This window comes from Capsella rubella, unplaced genomic scaffold, assembly GCF_000375325.1.
Source record: "Capsella rubella cultivar Monte Gargano unplaced genomic scaffold, Caprub1_0 scaffold_6, whole genome shotgun sequence".
Lineage (NCBI taxonomy): Eukaryota > Viridiplantae > Streptophyta > Magnoliopsida > Brassicales > Brassicaceae > Capsella > Capsella rubella.
The window spans coordinates 5,060,975-5,079,926 of NW_006238918.1; the positions used below are offsets into that span (position 1 = coordinate 5,060,975).

Genomic DNA, 18,952 nt, shown 5'->3' on the forward strand with positions numbered 1-18,952 from the left:
TATAATGAAAAAGATTAATTAATTTTTAAAAATGGGTGTCTTGACCTTGAGTTTAGGGCTTGTTTTATAGAGAGCTAATTATACATTTGTCTCCACCTATTTTCATGGCTAAGCAAGAGTTTTGCTTTTTCATCTTTCCTCTTAATTGATTCATATATAAACTAATTTTGATCAAAACATAATAATTACGAAAATTGACAATTAAACTGTTTTAAAAAATAATAATTATACTTCCAATTAAGATAAAAAGAAGCAAAAAAAATAGACCATCTCAACTGGTGTTTATTTAAAAGATATAAGAAGCAAAAAAAATAGACCATCTCAACTGGTTTCCAACAACAACAAAAAAAAAAAGTAAAAAAAAGAGACTTCTTATTTCTTTTTGAAAAATCTGATGTAAATACTTTTCTTAAAACTCATCATTAGACTAAAAGCTAAAAAAGAAAAGAGAAAAAATGCAACATTGTAAATTGACGGCGTCCACATAACAAATGACGTGAATTACAAGTGATTTGATTTCGTACGCAAGCTCTTTCAATTTAATGTGCTCAAAAGAAGAAATTTAGCAATTGGATTATATATTTACCTTTTTTGTCGAAATTATCATGGATTAAAATCTCATTAAACAGTATTTTTTTAAAATATATATATCTTAGCTGGTAGGTCCAATTTTTCACCATAGGTTATTTTTACGAAATTTAATTACAAAATACAGTTCTCTCTGTCGTTTTCGTTTAACGTATTATGAAATTCCAAAAAAAAAAAAAAAAAGTTGTTGTTATTATATTTGGTCAGGAAAAGTAGTTTATTTAATTTCATTTATATGCTCAAAAGTTTTGTTGAAATACCAAAGACACCGACCGACACATTCCATTGTGACTTTTCATATCGACCAAAATTGACCCGGACCGGAATCAAAACCCCGAGTTTCATTTCAAGGAAACAAGTGCTACAAACGAAACAGAGCAAAAAAGTCTCAAACTTAACTATCTACTATTTCGATTCAGAACAGCTACAAGAAACATCCCAATCTGTTTTCTCTCCACCAAGTTTCTCATGAAATTGTTAAAGCTCCAAGTACAATGGATTTTTTTTCCTCTCATCTAAAACAACAGAGCAAGAAAAGTCTCAAATTTGACTATCAGCTCCTATTCGAGAAAAACAGAGTTTCAGTTAAACTTGACTCCAACATCACTAACAGGAAGGAATTCCTCTGTTTTTCGAGTGTTTTCTCTTGCCATGCGACCACTTAAAGCATGAACCGAGCTGGAACTCCTTGAAAGGATGCTGCACTTGCCTGTCTTCTTCTCTTCGTCGTTGAGCATCTCACAGATTCATCCTCAGGTTCTACTGATTCCTCTCTGCAATCCTTCTTGTTCTTACTTGTGTTCATCCGATGAAACGTCTGATGACCTCCTAGTGCTTGATAAGACGAGAATACTTTGTTGCACAACCTGCATTGATGCTCAACGTTCTTCTTTTCAGGTTCAGCTATCATCTCAGTACACTCCATACCCCTTACTCCAAGCTCAGTTCTGTAAAGACCAGATTCAAAGTCACTGGCTTTGCAATGTTTCAGCTTATCCAGTTCATGCTTCTCTCCCAAAAAACTCATAGGTCCTTTGAATCTCACAGGAGGAGTAACCTCTTCTTCTAGATGTCTTTGCACCTTTCTCTCCTTCTGCTGATCCAATCTATTATCGTCACTCAAGAAGCTACCTGGTTCTTTCAGTGTTTCATAACTACTAAGCCCTTCTTCCATAAGTCTTTGTTCATTACTGAAATACCCAGATTCAAATTCACAACCTTTTCGCGGTTTCTTGTTGCGCAAACAACCCAAATCATAGCTACCTTTAGGTGTCTCAGGAGTAACATCTACTGCTTCAGATTCAAGTTTAAGTCCGTATAAGACCTTGGGACTACTCTTAGACAGTAGAATCAAACAATCCGCCACTTCTAACTCGTCATCATTCGCAACAAAAACAGAACGTGACTCAGAAAGTGAAGTCTTCTTGTACCTCATAAGGCTCGATCTTTTCTTCTTCCTCACACGACTGAAGCTACAACACAGACTCATCATAGATTCTTCATAAACCTTCTGGTTCGTCGACGAATGCATCACCGCTAGATGGTTCGAAAAACACTTTTCGTACCGGAACCCTTTTCCACATTCTTCGCATCTAAACAGAGTCTTCTTCATCGGCTCCGGAGATTTCTGGATTTTCTTCTTCGGGTTTTCCCTTAGACTGTAGTGACGCTGTTGGTTCGTAGATTCTTCTTTTTCTTCTCGTGACTGAGTAATCTTGAGATGTCGTAGAGCTCCATATATGGGTTTATCGAGATCTTGATGTTCTTCTTCCATTTAGGCGCGAAACACATGGGATTTGGTGATAAAGAAGAAGTCGATCAAGGTAACAATGAGGTAGATGATGTAGAGGCAGAGAAGGATGCAACAAACACAAGCCAGACTCATTATCAAAGAATCTATCAGATGAGGTGACGAAAAAGAAGGATCATACTCTGTTTCTCATCATTTTCCCGAGAAAACTGAGAAAGAAAGCGTCGGAGACAGAAAGAAGAAGATGAATAAAACGAAAGAAGTCTTTTGAGCTTCTGTGAGTTTGAGTTTTCGGGAGAATAAGGGAGCAAGGGGAATGAAGAAACGGATAAGATATATAAAGCACTGAACGAAGTACAGTTATGAAAGGGGTAGTTCAAGATTAGAGGGAATGAGAGCTTCAGTTTCGCCTAGAGGTTCACGCGTCGCAGCAGAACAATGTTGAGTTAAATAATACTAACTGAAGTAGAAATCAAACTTGTATATTATGTAAATAATACTCAAAAAGCTTACAATATTTGATAACCCAAGGTACATAATTACCAACAAAAACCAAACCTAAAATCTCTGTTGGAATTCATATCAAAACGACAATTATTGATCAAAACATAGTTAAAGATATATGAAAAAAAACTCATGAGAATTCGGAAAAAATATGGAGAAAAAGCTAAGGAAAAGGTTTGGTTGTTTAGGCAAGAGCAGGCATGTCCTTGAGCCACTGGTCCAATGGCTTACCAATGGAGTAAACAATGAACCCAATCTTCCTGAGTTTCTCAGCGTCGACGACGTTTCTACCGTCGAAAACAAAAGCTGGTTTCTGCATGTTCTCAAAGATCTTTTCAAAGTCGAGTTTCTTGAATTCGTCCCACTCGGTTAAAATGCAGATACCGTGAGCGTCTTTGGTTGCATCGTATGCGTCCCAAACGACTGAGACTTGTTTCACAGTGGTGGGACTCATGGGCTGGAGATGAAGCGGGTGGTCCCAGTCGAATTTGTTCATGGTTAAGTCTCTTTGGATCTGCTCCTCAGTGACTTGTGGGTCGTAGATGCTGAGACGAGCTTTGTCACCTAACAGACCTTTGCAGACATCAATGGCTGGAGTCTCTCTAGTGTCTCCTGTGTCTTTCTTGAAGGCAAAACCAAGAACCGCAATCTTTTTGTTGGAGACTGTGTTGAACATTGAAGAGACGATGCGGTTAACAAATCGGGTTTTCTGGTAGTCGTTGATCTTGATGACTTGTTTCCAGTACTCAGCAACTTCGGGTAAGCCGTTGCATTCACAGATGTAGACTAAGTTGAGGATATCCTTCTGGAAACAGGATCCACCGAATCCGACACTTGAGTTCAAGAACTTGGGGCCAATCCGAGAGTCTTTGCCCACAGCGTAAGAGACCTCAGAGACATTGGCGCCAGTGGCTTCACAAAGAGCAGACATTGCATTGACTGATGAGATCCTCTGGGCTAAGAAGGCGTTAGCAGCAAGCTTGGAAAGCTCAGCGGACCAGAGGTTGGTGGTGAGGATTCTCTCTTCAGGTACCCATTGGGCATAAACATCTTTCAAGGCTTTGACGGCTGCAAATCCTTCAGGTGTTTCCCGACCACCGATGAGGACACGGTCAGGCATGAAAAGGTCTTCAATAGCGGTTCCTTCAGCAAGGAACTCAGGGTTGGAGAGAATCTGGAATTTGATTCCTTTGCTGTTGTGTGTAAGAATCTTCTCAATTGCCTCAGCAGTTTTGACAGGCACAGTTGATTTCTCAACAACAATCTTGTCAGAAACGGAAACATCGGCGATCATACGAGCAGCGCTCTCCCAGTAAGTCAAATCAGCAGCTTTGCCAGCTCCAAGACCACGGGTCTTAGTCGGGGTGTTGACAGAGACAAAGACAATGTCAGCCTCTCTGACATGTTTCTCAACATCGGTGCTGAAGAAGAGATTCTTTCCACGGCACTGCTTAACAACATCATCAAGACCAGGCTCATAGATGGGGAGCTGATCGCTGTTCCAGGCAGTGATCCTTGGCACAGAGATATCAACAACGGCTACTTCAACAGATGGACACTTAAGAGCAATGACGGCCATGGTTGGACCACCAACATATCCAGCTCCAATGCAGCAAATCTTCACCATTTTGCTTTGCTATCTGAATCACCTCCACAATACAATAACATAAAATAGAAGTTTAACGTCAAACTTCAAAATCACTCTGTAATCAATACCATGATAAAAATAAACACCAAAACCAAGTGAGTGCATAAAAAAGGTCTTTAAACGAAATTTTGACTCAACAAATCAGATCCAACCATTGTAAAGAAATTAAAATTTGACAGATCCGGTTTTGTAAGAAGTAGAAGATGCACACAGAATATATTAGGTGAAAGCTACCACCAAATCAAGGAAAACTACACACATAGATGGAGAAATTCAAATCAAAATATCAGATCTGGTACATGCAAAATAACCGGCCGGTTCAAGGATTGGGAAATTATTATTTTTAAAAAACGTAAATGAGAAAGGAAATTACGTGAATTGTCAGCAGATCACCGACACAGATCGAAGCTTGAATGCAGAAACAAATTCTAATCAGAACCGGAGAGTGTTTCGTTTGGAGATGAAACCAAAACAAATATAAACATTCAAAAACCAAAATAGATCCAAATCGAAACAGGGAGGAGAAAAGCCGAGATCGGATCGCGAGAAACACCAAAATTGGATCGAGAAATAAAAAGAGCGAGAGAGAAAGAAGTTAGAGAATTGATGAATACCTGAAGGTGCGGTGAGCTACGTAGGCTCTGGGCTATACAGTGATCGAAGAAAATGGAGCTGAAATCGGTAAATCTGACGATGGAGAGAAGAAGAAGAGCGGGGTGAGTATGGAGTTTATATAGGTGATTAGATTCCTATAATACCCTTGAAACCGTCAAAGAGTAACGCGGTTTAAAAGTGTTCCTTTAATCTCTTTTTTTTTTCGGGTTAACTTGATTTATTGTTGCTTAATAAATAATTAAAAATCTGTACACTTTCAGTTAAAACTTAAATGAAGAAAGGTAGAAAAAACGATGGGCCTCACAATATTTGGCAGGTTTAAAGTTCTTTAAGACACGTTTATTTAAACATTTGACATTTTTTGTATCCATACATTTGGATTTCGACCAACATTAATTTGACTGTATCCTATATGCCAAAAAAAATATTTAATTTCTTTTCACTTTTTTCTGGTTATTTTCCCTATTTTAGGCTGTTTTACATTTGTTCATTAATTAACACATATTGGAAACGAAATAAATTTATTTATTGTCTTTCTGTTTTTCTTTTCTCTTACTTAGACTGGAAAAAGAGAGATTATGACTAAACAAACGTATTTGAGGCATATACATTATTGGTTTTTGTATACTATTTACCAAAAGTTTGGTGTTTAATTTTCAATAATGTACATGTTAATCTACTTATTATAAAATCCATTTTTGTATGAGTACTTAATTAGGTGATTGTGTGGTGAAGCCTCCAGGACTAACTTGAGACAAAAGACTAATTGCACTTTGCTTCAAAACTCAGTCACACTTTTTTGAAGTGCTTCTCAAGCTATTATTTGAATTATTATACAAACAAATATATAACAAAAAAAAAAAAAAAGAGTGGTTGAATTTGCAATCTTAAAAGGAATAATTGGAAAAAAAAAAAAAAAAAACTTAATCAAAACCAATGAGGAATATAACATAGTTCTTATACGTTGACCAGCAAAAAAGCTGGTTCGTATACAACTCGATTTGGTTTGCCATGTTACTTTTGAACACTGTATTAAACCCGCAATCATAATTTTTGTAGATTCACTAATTACTTTACTAGTTTTACATCCGAGAATTAGAATGCGTCATACTACACCCTCCGCTTTTTAGCAACGTGTACTCCTGTCAATTATGTAGTCTTTTTATGCAAATAATATACATCATTCATACATTTACATTTGCTTTCCCCAAGTAAAGTAGTATTATACATTCTAAAGATGAATTATACAAAGCAACAGTAAATTACTAAGAGGGAAATTAAGATCACCTCATGACATACCTATTAGGCGTTGCACCTCTAGCTTGATCCAACGTAGTGAAACCTTCCCAAACCAATCCACTCTTGGGTCCACGCAACTTGGTTCTCTTAGCCTGCACCCATTCCCAAAACCCAACCACCAATTCCCAAATGATCAGAATCACGACCGCAGCCACACCTGCGATCATGAACGCGTTTACGTTCGGCTTGATCACATCTCCTGCAACTGAGTAAGCGAAGAGCAGAGGAACGAACAGAGGGTAATACCAAAACATACTCTCTTTTCCTAAACTCAACATGCGTATCATCAGATAAATGGCATAGACGAAACCCACACTGTTCCATAACCATAACTGGATATAATAGCTCTCGTCCATAACCACTGAACCCGCTTTCGGACTGCTCGTTTTTGTACCGTTCCGACCGCCACCACTGAACCCGCTTTCGAACCTGCTTGTACCACCGTCTTGACCGCCGCCATCTGACACGCCTCCGGGAGGCTGGAGAGCGGTCTGATAAGTAGCTGTGACTATCAGAGCTGCGACCACTAAAAGAGCGTTTCTTCTCTCTTCAGAAATCCAAGAATAAAACCGAATATTCTTTGTCCGTCTCGATTCTCTCCAAGAAAGCTTGGACGCGAGTAGGTCGGATGTTGTCTTAATCTTAACCAGAGAAACAGAGCGTTTTCCACCATGTTTCTTAACCATTCTCTCTATCTCTCTGTTATTGTGTAATGCAGCGACGTCGAGAACAGTGAAACCGTTCTTGTTCTCAATGTTGACGTTGATATTGGAACTCTTTAACATCAATTTCATAGCTTGACGATTGGTCTCGTACGCCGCGAGATGTAAAGGCGTGTTACCGTCTTTGTCTCTTCGGTTTATGACTCTTGTCTCAATCCACTCGGCATCTTTCTGACACAATCTTAGGATCCATCCCATGAGAACTTTAAGAATAATTAGTCCTTGATCTCTTTCGTCGTAGTTATTCATGGCGATGTGAAGAGCGTTCTCTCCGTTAACGTTTGCGTCCACAATGCTTTCGGGGCAAACCAAGAAGAATTCTGATATCAGATCAATCTTCTTTTTGCTTACCGCAACTAGCAATGGTGTCATACCTTTGTTTGGACAAGAAAAAATAAAGTGAACATCTCTCGGTTAAACATCGAGTTTAGGTTTGGGTAACAAATCTAGTTCAACTGACAATACTTGATCAACATAATGTTTATGTTTAGTTGGATCTATAGACTGAAATCAAACCAGAATTCATTCAATGGAGTATTGGTCATACTTCAATACTCTATCCAAGATTTATATTTACTAGATACACATTATATACATAACTAGTACGAATTGATTAGATTAGAGCTAAGACTGGAGGAAAATCAACTCAACAAATAAGGGTAAGTACCATGTCTCCCTTTAACGCGAACAAGACTTGGATCAACCTTAACTAGTTCAAGTGCGAACCAGAAGTGACCATGATCCACGGCGAGGTGTAACGGCGTAAGTCCGTCCGCGTTAAGTTTCCGGGCAAAAGACGGTTTCAAGTTTATAATTTCCATAGCAAACTCTGTTTTCCCGGCGACGGCTGCCACGTGGAGAGGAGTATGAAGGAATGGCACGTCGTCGATTTTTTTAAGAACGTATGGATCTTCATGGATCAGTTCGTACAGTAGATCAATGTTTCCAGATTTAGCAGCAGCTTCTAATGATCTTTGATCCATTCAGGTGGTGTAAAGAAGGAGACCAAAACAACAATTATTTGGGTATTATTTTCTGTGTCTGTGGTTTATTACTTATACACGAGGGAGATGACGAAACGTAATTGGCTGCGAAATGATAACTAGTTTGTGAATCAAGTAAATTCCCGGAAAAATAAAATACGGGAGCTGAAAAATTGTGACGTGGCTGTATACATGGACATTACTTTGATCCATCATTTTGATCCAACGGTTAATATTAGATAGAAAAGAATTATAGTCAGAAACTTGAAAGTGACCATCTCTTTGTTCGAACGGCCACGATTTCATTTTCTGTAAACTTGTGGAACTGTTGATGTGACGTGGCGTTAAACGGTGGATTGAAACAGGATTAACATTAATCTGATGACATTAACGGACAAGATTAGGAAAATAATGATTTCTTACTAATCTAAGTTTATTTATTAAAAAAGCACCAAAAAGAGTAGCCGTTTAGAGAGCGTCCAAAAGAGCGCCGCAACGGTCACATTTTGTTCGACTCCTCTTCTTATTCATTTTACAAAACTCCATTTCAAGACAAAAAAAAAACACTAATTCGTGTTGAATAAAATTCTCAGATCTAGATCCGTATTCGTATTGCTCATTCGATTCCAGATTCTGTTCTTATTTTCGATGGAGTCGTTAACATTGAAGAATGGGAAACCAGGTACTCCGGTGAAGGATCGGAGCAAGTTTCAATCCAAGGTTCAAGATACTTCCAGATCGTCGGAGAATTCACACCCCAACATTTCGAGTCCGGCTAAGAAATCTGCGAAGAAATCGGCGCAGAAGAATCAGAGCCCGAATCCTAAACCGAGCCAGGCGGTTTTCTCTCCCCGGAGTCGGATCAGAGAGAGGAAGTTTGTTGTGGTGACGAAGAAGAAGTCGAGGAATGGGAAGAAGGATCCAGCGGTTGCAGAATCGGTTGACTGTAAATGCGGAGAGCGGAGGAAGGGGAACATGAAATGTGTCTGTGTTGCGTATGAAACGCTTCGTGCTTCGCAAGAGGAGTTTTTCAAAAAACGAAATGAATCGGAGGAGGAAATGGGAGGTTTGGATGAATGCTGTAATCTCGGAGATGGAGATGAGCTACAAGGAGAAGAATCCGGGGAGCCGGAGAAAATTGGCGTTTCGACAATGAAGAGGTCAAGGGCTAAGGTGGTGGAAGAGGCACGGCAAAGTGTGCCTGTATCTGGTAAAGTGATGAATCTTGTTGAAGCATTTGAAAAGCTCACTTGCTTTAGTAATTCAAAGACTGCCAACAAGGATGAAGAGAATCAAACCGAAGAAGATATGAAGAAGCCGGCGACATGTGAAATGAAACAGCAACCTAACTTCTTGGAGGGTGAGAAAGGGCAAAACCCGTGGAGTTCTTCGTTTTGTCCATCTGAATTGGTTTTAACAGCTAAGAATCTCGGGTTAGACCCAAATGCCTCCGTTTCTTCGTCCTGGGATAGCACCCGCGGCAGGTTAGTTCGTCCTTGACTAAAAGTTCTCAACTGTTACTTCTTTGATCTTGTCTTGTTCTTAATTGTTTGATCTGGTGATATTTCAGTGCTTTGAGTGGGAGTTCAAATGCTGGCCGGAGAAGCAGAAGAAATGTATGTTTCAATAGCATCTGGTTTTGATTAGCTGTCTTGCTTCGTATGTCAATAAAGTTTAATAATCAGTTTGATAATTCCTGTTTATGGCAGAGCTTGGACTCATCTACTACAATGGGAAGTAGAAGATCAAAGAAGAAGCAGGTCAAGGTCACTTCCTTGAAGCCGTTTAAGCTTAGAACTGAGGTATGACTTTCTTAGATGAAATAAAATAGAGAGTTTTGGGATTTTATGGTAGAAAGTGACTTTGGTTGGTCTTTTGTTTCTCTGCAGCAAAGAGGTAAAATGAAAGAGGAAGAGTTTGCAAAAAAGCTTCAAGAAATGACGATGGAGGAAGAAAAGATGAGAATCCCCATTGCTCAAGGTCTTCCATGGACAACTGATGAACCTGAGGTAAGCATGCGTATGCTTGGTAACTTGCAGCATTTTAATGGCCAATCTAGAACTGTTTGTTATGGATCTTTCCACGCAGAGAATTCAATCTTAAGTTTGAAATGAAAGCAAACGATGTATTGTTAAGTATTAATAGACTTGCATACGGTCAAGTTAGCATTCTAATGTTGTATTCTGTTTTTCAGTGTCTTGTTAAGCCTCATTGGAAAGACATCACAAGACCAGTTGACTTGACGCTCCACTCAGATGTCCGGGCAGTTGAACGAGCAGAATTTGATTACCAGGTGCAGTGATTAAATCTACATTTTGTTGGATGAAGTAGGCATCATAGAGAATTTTGCCCTCCCTTTTTCAAGATACCTTTAAACATGGCCGCTTAAATTATTTGGCTTCAGGTCATAGTTATACTGTCATATAATTTAGTCCTTCTTATCATCCTTATGATGGTTGTGTTGAGACTGAAAGAAAAGATGGTGATAGTGTCAAATTGTGTGTACTGTAGTCAAGCTTATCTTGTTTATAATAGGGTATAGCATTGTTCCAAAAATTTCACCAGGTTAAAAGTGTGACTTTTTGTTGTTCTAGGTCGCGGAGAAGATGAGCTTCATTGAGCAATACAAAGTGGAAAGAGAAAGACAACAAAAGGTAAAGTTTTCTATGACATATCGTGGTCATATCTTTTAACAGTATTTCTGAAATTGATTCTGATAAATCCATCATATTTTTTCAGTTGGCGGAGGAAGAAGAGATAAAAAGGCTGAGGAAAGAATTGGTCCCTAAAGCACAACCAATGCCATACTTTGATCGACCATTCATTCCAAGAAGGTACGGTAGATTTAAACGCTTGAAGCCTCCTTTCTTGTATAGACAGTGGTAGTTAGAGATAGTTTATATAAGTGGTAATCCGTTTTGCAGCTATATATAGTTTTTACTGACAAGTGACAAACTAACAGAGAGTAACCTTCTTAGAACAATGACCTTATTTGCAAAATCTGATACAATTGCTTTTTGTTGTTTTCTTTTATCATTAAAAGGTCGAGCAAACATCCAACTGCACCGCGAGATCCCAAGTTTCACATACCACAACACAAGAAGATCAGATGCTGCAGTTCATCTTCTTGGAGTGAAACTGGCTCCTGCATGAGCGATTTCCAATATCAGTTTCTCTGAAAAGCGTCTTTTGGATTCAATAACTATTATCCCTGTCCATATTCTCATTTTAAAAACTACATTACCTTCTGTAAGAGATTCAATGAAGCAACCAATTAGTTGCAGTTTCACAGATTTGACAATCATTCTTGTTCCACCTTTGTAATAATCTGGTCTACACCCAAAAAAAATGAGAAAGTTTTCATATTCGTTTGCAAAATCCTGTTTGGTCTGTTGGAGTTCTGGTTCAGAAAGATTTTATACTTGTCCTCCAGTTTGAATTTGGATTTAACTGGCATATCATATGATTTGATTCATAGAATACTAATACTAACTATTGTAATACTCCGCTATATGTGAGTTTTGGATTTTTGTTTGTAGAGATTCCGGTGTACTTGTTTTGTTTTAGTCAAGAAAGATGCAACTATCTAAAAGATTAAATTTGGATATAACTGACATATCCGAAGAGTTTCATAAAGGGAGAGTAAACTATGTCTCTAAGATTTCTATGCCAAAGAGTAAACTTGGGGTACAAAATCACTGTAAGAACAAAACTTCAACAGTTTGAAATATCAAACTAGTCCGTCAAGGTGAGCACAACAGAAGAGAATAAAGATCTAAAATCCCAAAACCCAAAAATATCAGTAACATTCTTGAATCTCTCCCAAAGCAAAGCACAAGGAGAAAAACATTCAGCACTCTATGATTCAGCTGCAATACGCCCAGCAACCTGATCCAAATCCCGTTGACCACTTGAAGTAATTCTTCTTCCTCTGAGACAACGAATGAAAGAAGTGAGAAGAGAGGTAAGCTTACAAAAGTGCATATAGAAAGATAAAAATATTACCCTCTTGTGTCGAGCTCAACAATGCTCATAGTCTCCAACTGTTGGAGAATATGGCGAGCAATACCGCCACTGCTCTTACAGAAATGTGGTGGTCGACTTCCATTTCTTTTGCTTCCACCATAGATTCGTCTGAAAGCACCAACACCAAGACCACCTCTCAAGTAAACCTTCCTGGCCATAGAAGCTGCACCAAGAAAGAGATCAACAACATTTATGATGACTCAATTAAAAAAACAGAAGCAACGAAGAGAAAGATAAGTTCTTTGTTTACCAGCTCTAATGTAGTACCAATCCGGGTCGTATGGAGCAAGCTCCTTTAAACGACCAGTCTTCACAATGTCTGTCCATAGAGGAAGCTCGATCTGAATCAGACAAAAGAAACAATTGACTTTACAATTACCTACCAATATGATCATTTCTATATATCTATCTTCCTCAGTCTTTTTACAGATTCAATGCCTCAAAAAAACACCAACACATGGAAATACAATAGCAGAAGCTCCCAAAATTCCAATTCTTTTCTCCCAAAACTCATTATAAGAGCCTTTTGATTCTCAACTGAAGCAAATCAAACTTGAAAGAGAAGCAATTAAGAAGCCACTAACCTTTCCAGATCGCTTGAGGTGAGAAGCGTAAGCTTTGACGAAATCGTGAGGAGAAACATCTTTCACGGTTTTACCAGTCGTCATTGCTCTAGAAATGAACAACTCAATTGAATCACTCCGTATCTCTTCCTCTCTCTCACTCCGCAATGCCAAAATCTTTCAATTTTCAGTTAGAGAGTGTATATATATATTATCATCGGAGCAATCAATTTTCCAATTAGGGTTACATTTTTGTTCCGGGTCTTATTCTAATCACATTTAACCCGACCCGTATTAAAGCTTAAGTTTAGGCCCCATTATTGGCCCAATAGATCAGTTTTGTGTTTTTTTAAGGCGGTACGTCATCGTTTCAGTAGATGCTTCTAACTTGCGTAATTGCGTTAATTAAAATTCATTCATATATCCCTAGAGACTACAACTAGTATACTAGACTTGAGCTAGGGGAGCTAATTAGCTAACAGCCATGGCGATTAAGCAGTTACTGACGGTTGCTCGACGGTCACCGATACGTTTATGTCTCAATCAAGCGATACGACTGGCCTCATCAGCCGTCGCTGCCGTATCTCCGTTCACAACTCCGGTAACTTCTTCCCATCCCCTGCCGCAAGTTATGCCTTACGACAACGCGGCGGAAACTGTGAAATCGAAGCTGAAGAAGCTCGAGAATCCAGAATTAAGGTTCCTCAAATACGCGTCGCCACACCCGATACTTGCCTCGCACGATCATATCTTGTCTTCCCCGGAGACTCGTATCACCACTTTGCCCAATGGTCTCCGTGTCGCCACTGAGTCTAACCTCTCGGCCAAAACCGCCACCATCGGAGTCTGGATTGACGCCGGATCACGTTTTGAGTCGGATTCTACTAACGGTACCGCTCACTTTCTGGAGCATATGCTTTTCAAAGGCACGGAGAGGCGCAGCAGGACAGAACTGGAGGAAGAAATCGAGAACATTGGAGGTCAGTTAAACGCATATACAACGAGGGAACATATCACATTTTACGCCAAGGTGTTGGATACGAATGTGAACCAGGCGTTGGATATATTAGCTGATATGTTGCAGAATTCTGAGTTCAACAAAGAAAGAATCAACCAGGAGCGACAAGTGATTTTGAGGGAAATGCAGGAGGTATTCTATGAGCTTGCCCTTCTGAATTTTGTTCTTTTCTCGATTCTCTTGTCTCGTTTTGATTTTGATTGGTAGACGTTAAGTCGCTGATGGTACCTGAAGTCTTGTTTGTATGGAATTAGTTGAGAAACTAGTTTATACTACTCGCATCACTCGCATATAGCGATGATCACATGAACTTTTATTTTTTTGCCATGTGTGAAAAGGTTGAGGGACAAACACAGGAAGTTGTGCTTGACCATTTGCATGCAACTGCCTTCCAACACACACCTCTGGGAAGAACTATCTTGGGACCTGCTCAAAATATCAAATCGATCACTAGAGATGATCTTCAGAACTTTATAAAGACTCATTTCACAGCTCCCAAAATTGTAATGTTTGAAAACCATACAGTTTTATCATCTGCTATCAGGTGTAGGCTTTGCTTTTTTTCCATATTGACTCATCAAAAATATGTCTTTCAGGTGATTGCTGCTGCAGGAGCTGTCAAACACGAGGAAATTGTTGAGCAAGTGAAGAACTTATTTACAAATTTGTCCTCAGATTCAACATCCACTTCTGAATTGGTCGCCAAAGAACCTGCCAATTTTACAGGCTCTGAGGTAAATAAACCAATATTGTCGATTTACTTTTATGTTTGGTTCGTATTTCATCTCTCTAGATATGTTTCTTTTTAAATTATTTTCAAGGTCCGTATGATTGATGATGACCTACCCTTAGCACAATTCGCCATTGCCTTTGAAGGAGCATCTTGGACAGATCCGGATTCTGTTGCTCTTATGGTTATGCAAACTATGCTTGGATCATGGAACAAAAGTATTGGTGGGGGAAAACATATGGGGTAAGAATTTTTGTATGATTAATATAGCTTGGCCTTAATTTCAGTCAATTATTTTTTTATGTAAATTATGTGATCAATATTATGTATCTAAGCAGCTCTGAGCTGGCCCAGAAGGTTGCCATTAATGAAATAGCTGAAAGCATAATGACATTCAACAGCAACTATAAGGATACTGGACTTTTTGGCATTTATGCTGTTGCTAAGGTGAATTTAGAATCCCATATCTATCCTAGTAGTATTTCTTACTTAATTGGACATTTTTTTTATTCTATGCGGGGGAGTACATGTCTTTTTACCTTTCTTGGGTACTTTTTTCAGCCTGATTGCTTGGATGATCTAGCACATGCCATTATGTACGCCGTAACCAAGCTAGCTTATAGGGTCTCAGAAGATGATGTGACACGGGCACGGAATCAGGTAAAAGACCTCACCATCTTAGCCAGCATTCTCTTGCTTATACCACATGTGATTGGTGACGTTTCTCTCCCTCATCATTTGTTGAAACTTATAAAAAGGGTGCTTATGGTTATGGAAGTTCATAGCAAGTACTGATTGTTAATTTTCTTCCTGAATATTGCAGCTGAAGTCTTCATTGTTGCTTAACTTAAATGGAACTACCCCAGTTGTTGAAGATATAGGTCGTCAGGTATGACATCCATCTTGTTTGACGTATACCTATTGATATAAATTTATTGGTTCAGAGAAAATAAACCCCAGATTTACTTAGAGCTTAAGGCTTCTTTGTACTCCAAAAAGAAACCGTAGGTTCTCAGACTACTTTTGGGATACTAGGCCTATCATTTTCAAACTTGATCAGGTAGGCCTTACCAGGTAACTTATTGTGCTTTTACAGCTGCTAACATATGGTCGTAGAATCCCAACTGCTGAGCTATTTGCAAGGATTGACGCTGTTGATGCCAGCGCCATAGGACAAGTTGCCAACAAATACATATATGACAAGGTTAGTTTTGTGCTTCTTTTTGAAAAGTTTGAGATTAGCTTAGGGTAAAAGAGTCAGTGAAACCAGGACACTAATAAATCTCATCGGGATTTTGTAGGACATGGCTATCTCAGCCATTGGTCCAATCCAAGAATTACCGGACTACAACTGGTTCAGACGCAGAACCTACTGGAACCGCTACTGAGCGTTCCTAACTTCCCCTGATTCTTCACACGCCTTCGTTTCATATTCTTTTTATCTGTGAAACATCAGTTCAGAGATAGATTAGATTAGCAAGTGATGATAGATAAGATTTCATTCATAATTTACTCAACCGGATGATAAATTAAGTGTAGTTAACTCTCAACCTTTTTGGTGAGTGGGGCTATTAACGTTTTAGGTTTATGGAGATGAGTTAAAAGCACACACTACTCTCTTTTAAGCTGAGTAAACTCTTTTGACCAAATAATGATTTAAAGACTGTTGCATTTATGAAATGAATGCAGATTAGATGGAAACAACCTCTCAAAAATTCTGGAGATTCATGCCATTGTATCACATCAATAAGGGTACAGCTGAACACACATATATTATCTAACGCTAACCACAACCGTAGCCATAGGCCATAACTATGAAAAAATGAGAAAAGAAGTAGAAACAACTGAGGCACAATGACAGGCACTGATGAAACTGAAAAGAAGACAAAATGAGCGGGTGTCTTAACAATAACAACAACACAAGGACAGGACAGGTTTGGTGAAGTTAGTTAGTTAAATAAAAGAGTTTGGGTTTCTTCTTCGTAAGCATCGAAATCAGATTCCTTTACCTACAAAAAATAAAGAAGGGAAAAGGAAATCGACAGTGTTAAAACATATTTCTCTCTCTTATTTCTCTCCTCCCCCCTGCTTCCTCGGTTTCATCGTCCGCTGCATTTCTTCTGTCTCAACAATGGCGTCATTGTCAGTACCTTGCGCCAAGATCTGTGCCCCCAACTGGCAAGTTGGATCTCTTCCTGGACTCTCCACCCGACGATGGCAGCCGCAACCCAATGGCGTCTCCTTTTCCCCCGATGTCTCTCAGGTTTGTTCTGCTCTCTCTTCTCTCTATCTCTCTCGCATATGATATGATGATCCTGTTAAAAAGCAAAAAAAGTGTGAGCCTTCACGAGATGAGTGGCGTACGATTGGATAATTATGATCTGTTTAGTGTAACTCTGGAACTTACTCTGCCTGCACAGTTTTACGATAATGGGAATAATACATTTTACGATGATGAACAAGTTATTGTCTTTTTGAATTTAGAAGACATTGATTCATAACCAAAATCTTTTACAGTCTCAATCTACAATCTGGAGGTTGCGTGCAACAACCAACGAGGTAAAGCCTTGTTTTTTCTACCTACAAGATTTCATACAATTATATGACACGATGCAACTTTCTTACTCGTTTTCGATCGACTTCACCAAGGTTGTTTCGAACTCTAGCCCAATGACTAATGGTGGGTATTTGAACGGAAAAGCCAAAACCAATGTTCCCGAACCCGCCGAGCTCTCTGAATTTATGGCTAAAGTCTCAGGTCTTCTTAAGTGAGTCCAAATCCAAGGAATCCGTATCATCCTTTAGCTTAGTAGTTTCTTTCTTTGAAACTAAATCAAGCACTAAAACATCTTTTGTTTGATCTTATTAAGGCTTGTGGATTCAAGAGACATAGTGGAACTTGAACTGAAGCAGCTTGACTGTGAAATCGTTATTCGAAAGAAGGAAGCTTTACAGCAAGCTGCAACCCCAGCTCCAGTTTATCACTCAATGCCTCCTCCAACTGTCGACTATCCAATGCCTCCAGCTCAGTCAGTGGCTCCTCCTCCTCCTCCTACCCCTGCCTCAACCTCTGCAACAGCAAAACCAACAACTCCCCCATCTTCGTCTCAACCTCCACTCAAGAGTCCTATGGCTGGTACTTTCTACAGATCTCCTGGACCCGGTGAACCCCCTTTTGTTAAGGTACAAGAGGATGGGAAAATAAATCTTCGGTTCTTGGATGAAGTTTATCAAAGCTTTGATAGTTTTCTATCGAGTGAAATTCATTACATTTGAATTTGATATAGATTTGTTGTGTGTTTGAACTATGCAGGTTGGAGATAAAGTGCAGAAGGGTCAAGTTGTTTGCATTATCGAAGCTATGAAACTGATGAACGAGATTGAGGTTGGAGATTCTTTATAACATCACAGTAACTTAAAATCGAAATTTGCGAATTCGAATGATTATTATAATATATATGTTTGTGAGTTTTTAGAGTCTAACGCCTGTGAAATTGTGTCTTGGAAATAGGCTGAGAAGTCAGGAACCATCACTGAGTTACTGGCTGAAGATGGAAAACCAGTTAGCGTTGACACGGTAACGTTCTCTCTCCACTCTCTGGTTTTGAATTGGTTTTCAGATCATATAACTTATGGTGACTTCTTCTATAATAAACTATGCAGCCTCTGTTTGTTATCGTATCTTGAACTTGAAACGAAGAAGCATCCTTTTAGCAGCCGGTTCAAAACGTCTTTCAGAGTCCCGATTTACCCTAATATACCAACGTGCTGAAAATGAGCTGATCAGGTTGGGTTGGTTTCAGTTGGTCTACTCTTCCTTGCGAGCTTCAGTAGTTTGGCTTTTGGGATTTCACATAACGTATTATGCATATGTACGTCTCTTTCTCTTTTAGAATAAGTTCGACAAAGAAATCATTTACTTTGTGTTGTTATGGTATATCAAATTTGTTTAGATAAAAAAATGTGTGTGTTTTTTTTTAAATAAATCAAGAAATGTGGTGTTCGTATGAAATTAATGATAAATAAACCGATAAAGAAAAACACTAATGCCTATGGTTTAACCTTAATGCTTTACTAGTGTACTTGTTTAAAAGAGCAGTTTAGTTTAGGGCGAAATAACATATTCAGTTTAGTTTGATTATATGAGTGATATAAAGTATAAACCCATGCGCATCATAAGCGCGTATAGCGCGTGTTTACATATTTTCCGGGTTATAGACCACGGTTTTTAGCTGTTTTGCCCCATATCCGGCAATTACTACGACCAAAGCGCGTGAAGCGGTCTTTCGGCCCTACTCAGTACAGTAAGCTTGCACTTGTATTTTTCATCATATGTCCACAATCTTCTACTGTTTTTGATGAAACAAAATATTTAAAATTTGTAAATAAATCTATATGAAAATTGCACAATAATGTAGTTTGAACATTTCAAATTATAAAAATCGTGGATATTTTACCTTGTACCTAGCGCCTAGATGACAAAAAATCTGACTCTTGGTAATGTTA

At 38.8% G+C, this 18,952-nt stretch overlaps 7 protein-coding genes across 11 annotated transcripts; 3 read left to right on the plus strand and 4 right to left on the minus strand.

Moving 5' to 3' along the window:
* Positions 1-906: 906 nt before the first annotated feature.
* On the minus strand, positions 907-2,719 carry LOC17881681. The gene has a single exon (XM_006289196.2). The coding sequence runs from the start codon at positions 2,360-2,362 to the stop codon at positions 1,250-1,252; it is 1,113 nt and encodes a 370-aa protein (XP_006289258.1). The 5' UTR covers positions 2,363-2,719; the 3' UTR covers positions 907-1,249.
* An 85-nt stretch (positions 2,720-2,804) lies between these two features.
* Positions 2,805-5,205, minus strand: LOC17882275 (UDP-glucose 6-dehydrogenase 3). 3 transcript variants are annotated; one of them, XM_006287582.2, is made up of 2 exons: positions 5,105-5,205; positions 2,805-4,491 (listed from the first exon to the last, which is right to left on the minus strand). In XM_006287582.2, the coding sequence occupies exon 2, from the start codon at positions 4,467-4,469 to the stop codon at positions 3,027-3,029; it is 1,443 nt and encodes a 480-aa protein (XP_006287644.1). In that variant the 5' UTR covers positions 4,470-4,491; positions 5,105-5,205; the 3' UTR covers positions 2,805-3,026. The 3 variants fall into 3 exon arrangements, with proteins under 3 accessions (XP_006287644.1, XP_006287643.1, XP_006287642.1); XM_006287581.2 differs by having other exon boundaries at positions 2,805-4,482; positions 5,105-5,199; XM_006287580.2 differs by lacking the exon at positions 5,105-5,205 and adding an exon at positions 4,864-4,882 and having other exon boundaries at positions 2,805-4,482.
* A 1,064-nt stretch (positions 5,206-6,269) lies between these two features.
* Positions 6,270-8,137, minus strand: LOC17882648 (ankyrin repeat-containing protein BDA1). The gene is made up of 2 exons (XM_006287594.2): positions 7,794-8,137; positions 6,270-7,500 (listed from the first exon to the last, which is right to left on the minus strand). The coding sequence occupies exons 1-2, from the start codon at positions 8,107-8,109 to the stop codon at positions 6,389-6,391; spliced, it is 1,428 nt and encodes a 475-aa protein (XP_006287656.1). The 5' UTR covers positions 8,110-8,137; the 3' UTR covers positions 6,270-6,388.
* Positions 8,138-8,693: 556 nt separating this feature from the next.
* Positions 8,694-11,477, plus strand: LOC17883627. 2 transcript variants are annotated; one of them, XM_023781018.1, is made up of 8 exons: positions 8,694-9,593; positions 9,680-9,725; positions 9,819-9,911; positions 9,999-10,118; positions 10,304-10,402; positions 10,704-10,763; positions 10,849-10,948; positions 11,072-11,262. In XM_023781018.1, exons 1-8 carry the CDS (start codon positions 8,758-8,760, stop codon positions 11,260-11,262), a joined length of 1,545 nt encoding a protein of 514 aa, XP_023636786.1. In that variant the 5' UTR covers positions 8,694-8,757. The 2 variants fall into 2 exon arrangements, with proteins under 2 accessions (XP_023636786.1, XP_006287592.1); XM_006287530.2 differs by having other exon boundaries at positions 8,696-9,593; positions 10,849-10,943; positions 11,153-11,477.
* A 268-nt stretch (positions 11,478-11,745) lies between these two features.
* On the minus strand, positions 11,746-12,886 carry LOC17882989 (40S ribosomal protein S19-2). Its single transcript, XM_006288796.2, has 4 exons — positions 12,720-12,886; positions 12,386-12,476; positions 12,115-12,298; positions 11,746-12,040 (listed from the first exon to the last, which is right to left on the minus strand). Exons 1-4 carry the CDS (start codon positions 12,801-12,803, stop codon positions 11,968-11,970), a joined length of 432 nt encoding a protein of 143 aa, XP_006288858.1. The 5' UTR covers positions 12,804-12,886; the 3' UTR covers positions 11,746-11,967.
* A 243-nt stretch (positions 12,887-13,129) lies between these two features.
* LOC17883641 (probable mitochondrial-processing peptidase subunit beta, mitochondrial) lies at positions 13,130-16,095 on the plus strand. Of its 2 annotated transcripts, none has more exons than XM_023780453.1 (9): positions 13,130-13,848; positions 14,055-14,219; positions 14,313-14,450; positions 14,538-14,689; positions 14,785-14,893; positions 15,008-15,106; positions 15,270-15,335; positions 15,543-15,654; positions 15,748-16,095. In XM_023780453.1, the coding sequence occupies exons 1-9, from the start codon at positions 13,183-13,185 to the stop codon at positions 15,852-15,854; spliced, it is 1,614 nt and encodes a 537-aa protein (XP_023636221.1). In that variant the 5' UTR covers positions 13,130-13,182; the 3' UTR covers positions 15,855-16,095. The 2 variants fall into 2 exon arrangements, with proteins under 2 accessions (XP_023636221.1, XP_006287485.1); XM_006287423.2 differs by having other exon boundaries at positions 13,131-13,848; positions 15,543-15,650.
* A 297-nt stretch (positions 16,096-16,392) lies between these two features.
* On the plus strand, positions 16,393-18,458 carry LOC17882489 (biotin carboxyl carrier protein of acetyl-CoA carboxylase 2, chloroplastic). The gene is made up of 7 exons (XM_023780454.1): positions 16,393-16,709; positions 16,964-17,005; positions 17,096-17,214; positions 17,317-17,629; positions 17,760-17,831; positions 17,958-18,023; positions 18,110-18,458. Exons 1-7 carry the CDS (start codon positions 16,578-16,580, stop codon positions 18,131-18,133), a joined length of 768 nt encoding a protein of 255 aa, XP_023636222.1. The 5' UTR covers positions 16,393-16,577; the 3' UTR covers positions 18,134-18,458.
* The last annotated feature ends 494 nt before the right edge of the window (positions 18,459-18,952 follow it).

Excerpts from the sequence above, each read along its gene's own strand:
- LOC17883641 (XM_023780453.1), top strand. The coding sequence starts at position 13,183 with ATGGCGATTAAGCAGTTACTGACGGTTGCTCGACGGTCACCGATACGT. Across the intron at positions 13,849-14,054 it reads TTTTGAGGGAAATGCAGGAG|GTTGAGGGACAAACACAGGA; the intron begins GTATTCTATGAG and ends ATGTGTGAAAAG. Across the intron at positions 14,220-14,312 it reads ATTTCACAGCTCCCAAAATT|GTGATTGCTGCTGCAGGAGC; the intron begins GTAATGTTTGAA and ends TATGTCTTTCAG.
- LOC17882489 (XM_023780454.1), top strand. The coding sequence starts at position 16,578 with ATGGCGTCATTGTCAGTACCTTGCGCCAAGATCTGTGCCCCCAACTGG. Across the intron at positions 17,006-17,095 it reads TGCGTGCAACAACCAACGAG|GTTGTTTCGAACTCTAGCCC; the intron begins GTAAAGCCTTGT and ends GACTTCACCAAG. Across the intron at positions 17,630-17,759 it reads GTGAACCCCCTTTTGTTAAG|GTTGGAGATAAAGTGCAGAA; the intron begins GTACAAGAGGAT and ends TGAACTATGCAG.
- LOC17882648 (XM_006287594.2), bottom strand. The coding sequence starts at position 8,109 with ATGGATCAAAGATCATTAGAAGCTGCTGCTAAATCTGGAAACATTGAT. Across the intron at positions 7,501-7,793 it reads TCGCGTTAAAGGGAGACATG|GTATGACACCATTGCTAGTT; the intron begins GTACTTACCCTT and ends GTCCAAACAAAG.
- LOC17881681 (XM_006289196.2), bottom strand. The coding sequence starts at position 2,362 with ATGGAAGAAGAACATCAAGATCTCGATAAACCCATATATGGAGCTCTA.
- LOC17882275 (XM_006287582.2), bottom strand. The coding sequence starts at position 4,469 with ATGGTGAAGATTTGCTGCATTGGAGCTGGATATGTTGGTGGTCCAACC.
- LOC17883627 (XM_023781018.1), top strand. The coding sequence starts at position 8,758 with ATGGAGTCGTTAACATTGAAGAATGGGAAACCAGGTACTCCGGTGAAG. Across the intron at positions 10,764-10,848 it reads AAAGAGAAAGACAACAAAAG|TTGGCGGAGGAAGAAGAGAT; the intron begins GTAAAGTTTTCT and ends ATATTTTTTCAG. Across the intron at positions 10,949-11,071 it reads ATTCATTCCAAGAAGGTACG|AGAGTAACCTTCTTAGAACA; the intron begins GTAGATTTAAAC and ends ACAAACTAACAG.
- LOC17882989 (XM_006288796.2), bottom strand. The coding sequence starts at position 12,803 with ATGACGACTGGTAAAACCGTGAAAGATGTTTCTCCTCACGATTTCGTC. Across the intron at positions 12,477-12,719 it reads ACCTCAAGCGATCTGGAAAG|ATCGAGCTTCCTCTATGGAC; the intron begins GTTAGTGGCTTC and ends TGTCTGATTCAG. Across the intron at positions 12,299-12,385 it reads TTGGTACTACATTAGAGCTG|CTTCTATGGCCAGGAAGGTT; the intron begins GTAAACAAAGAA and ends TTCTTGGTGCAG.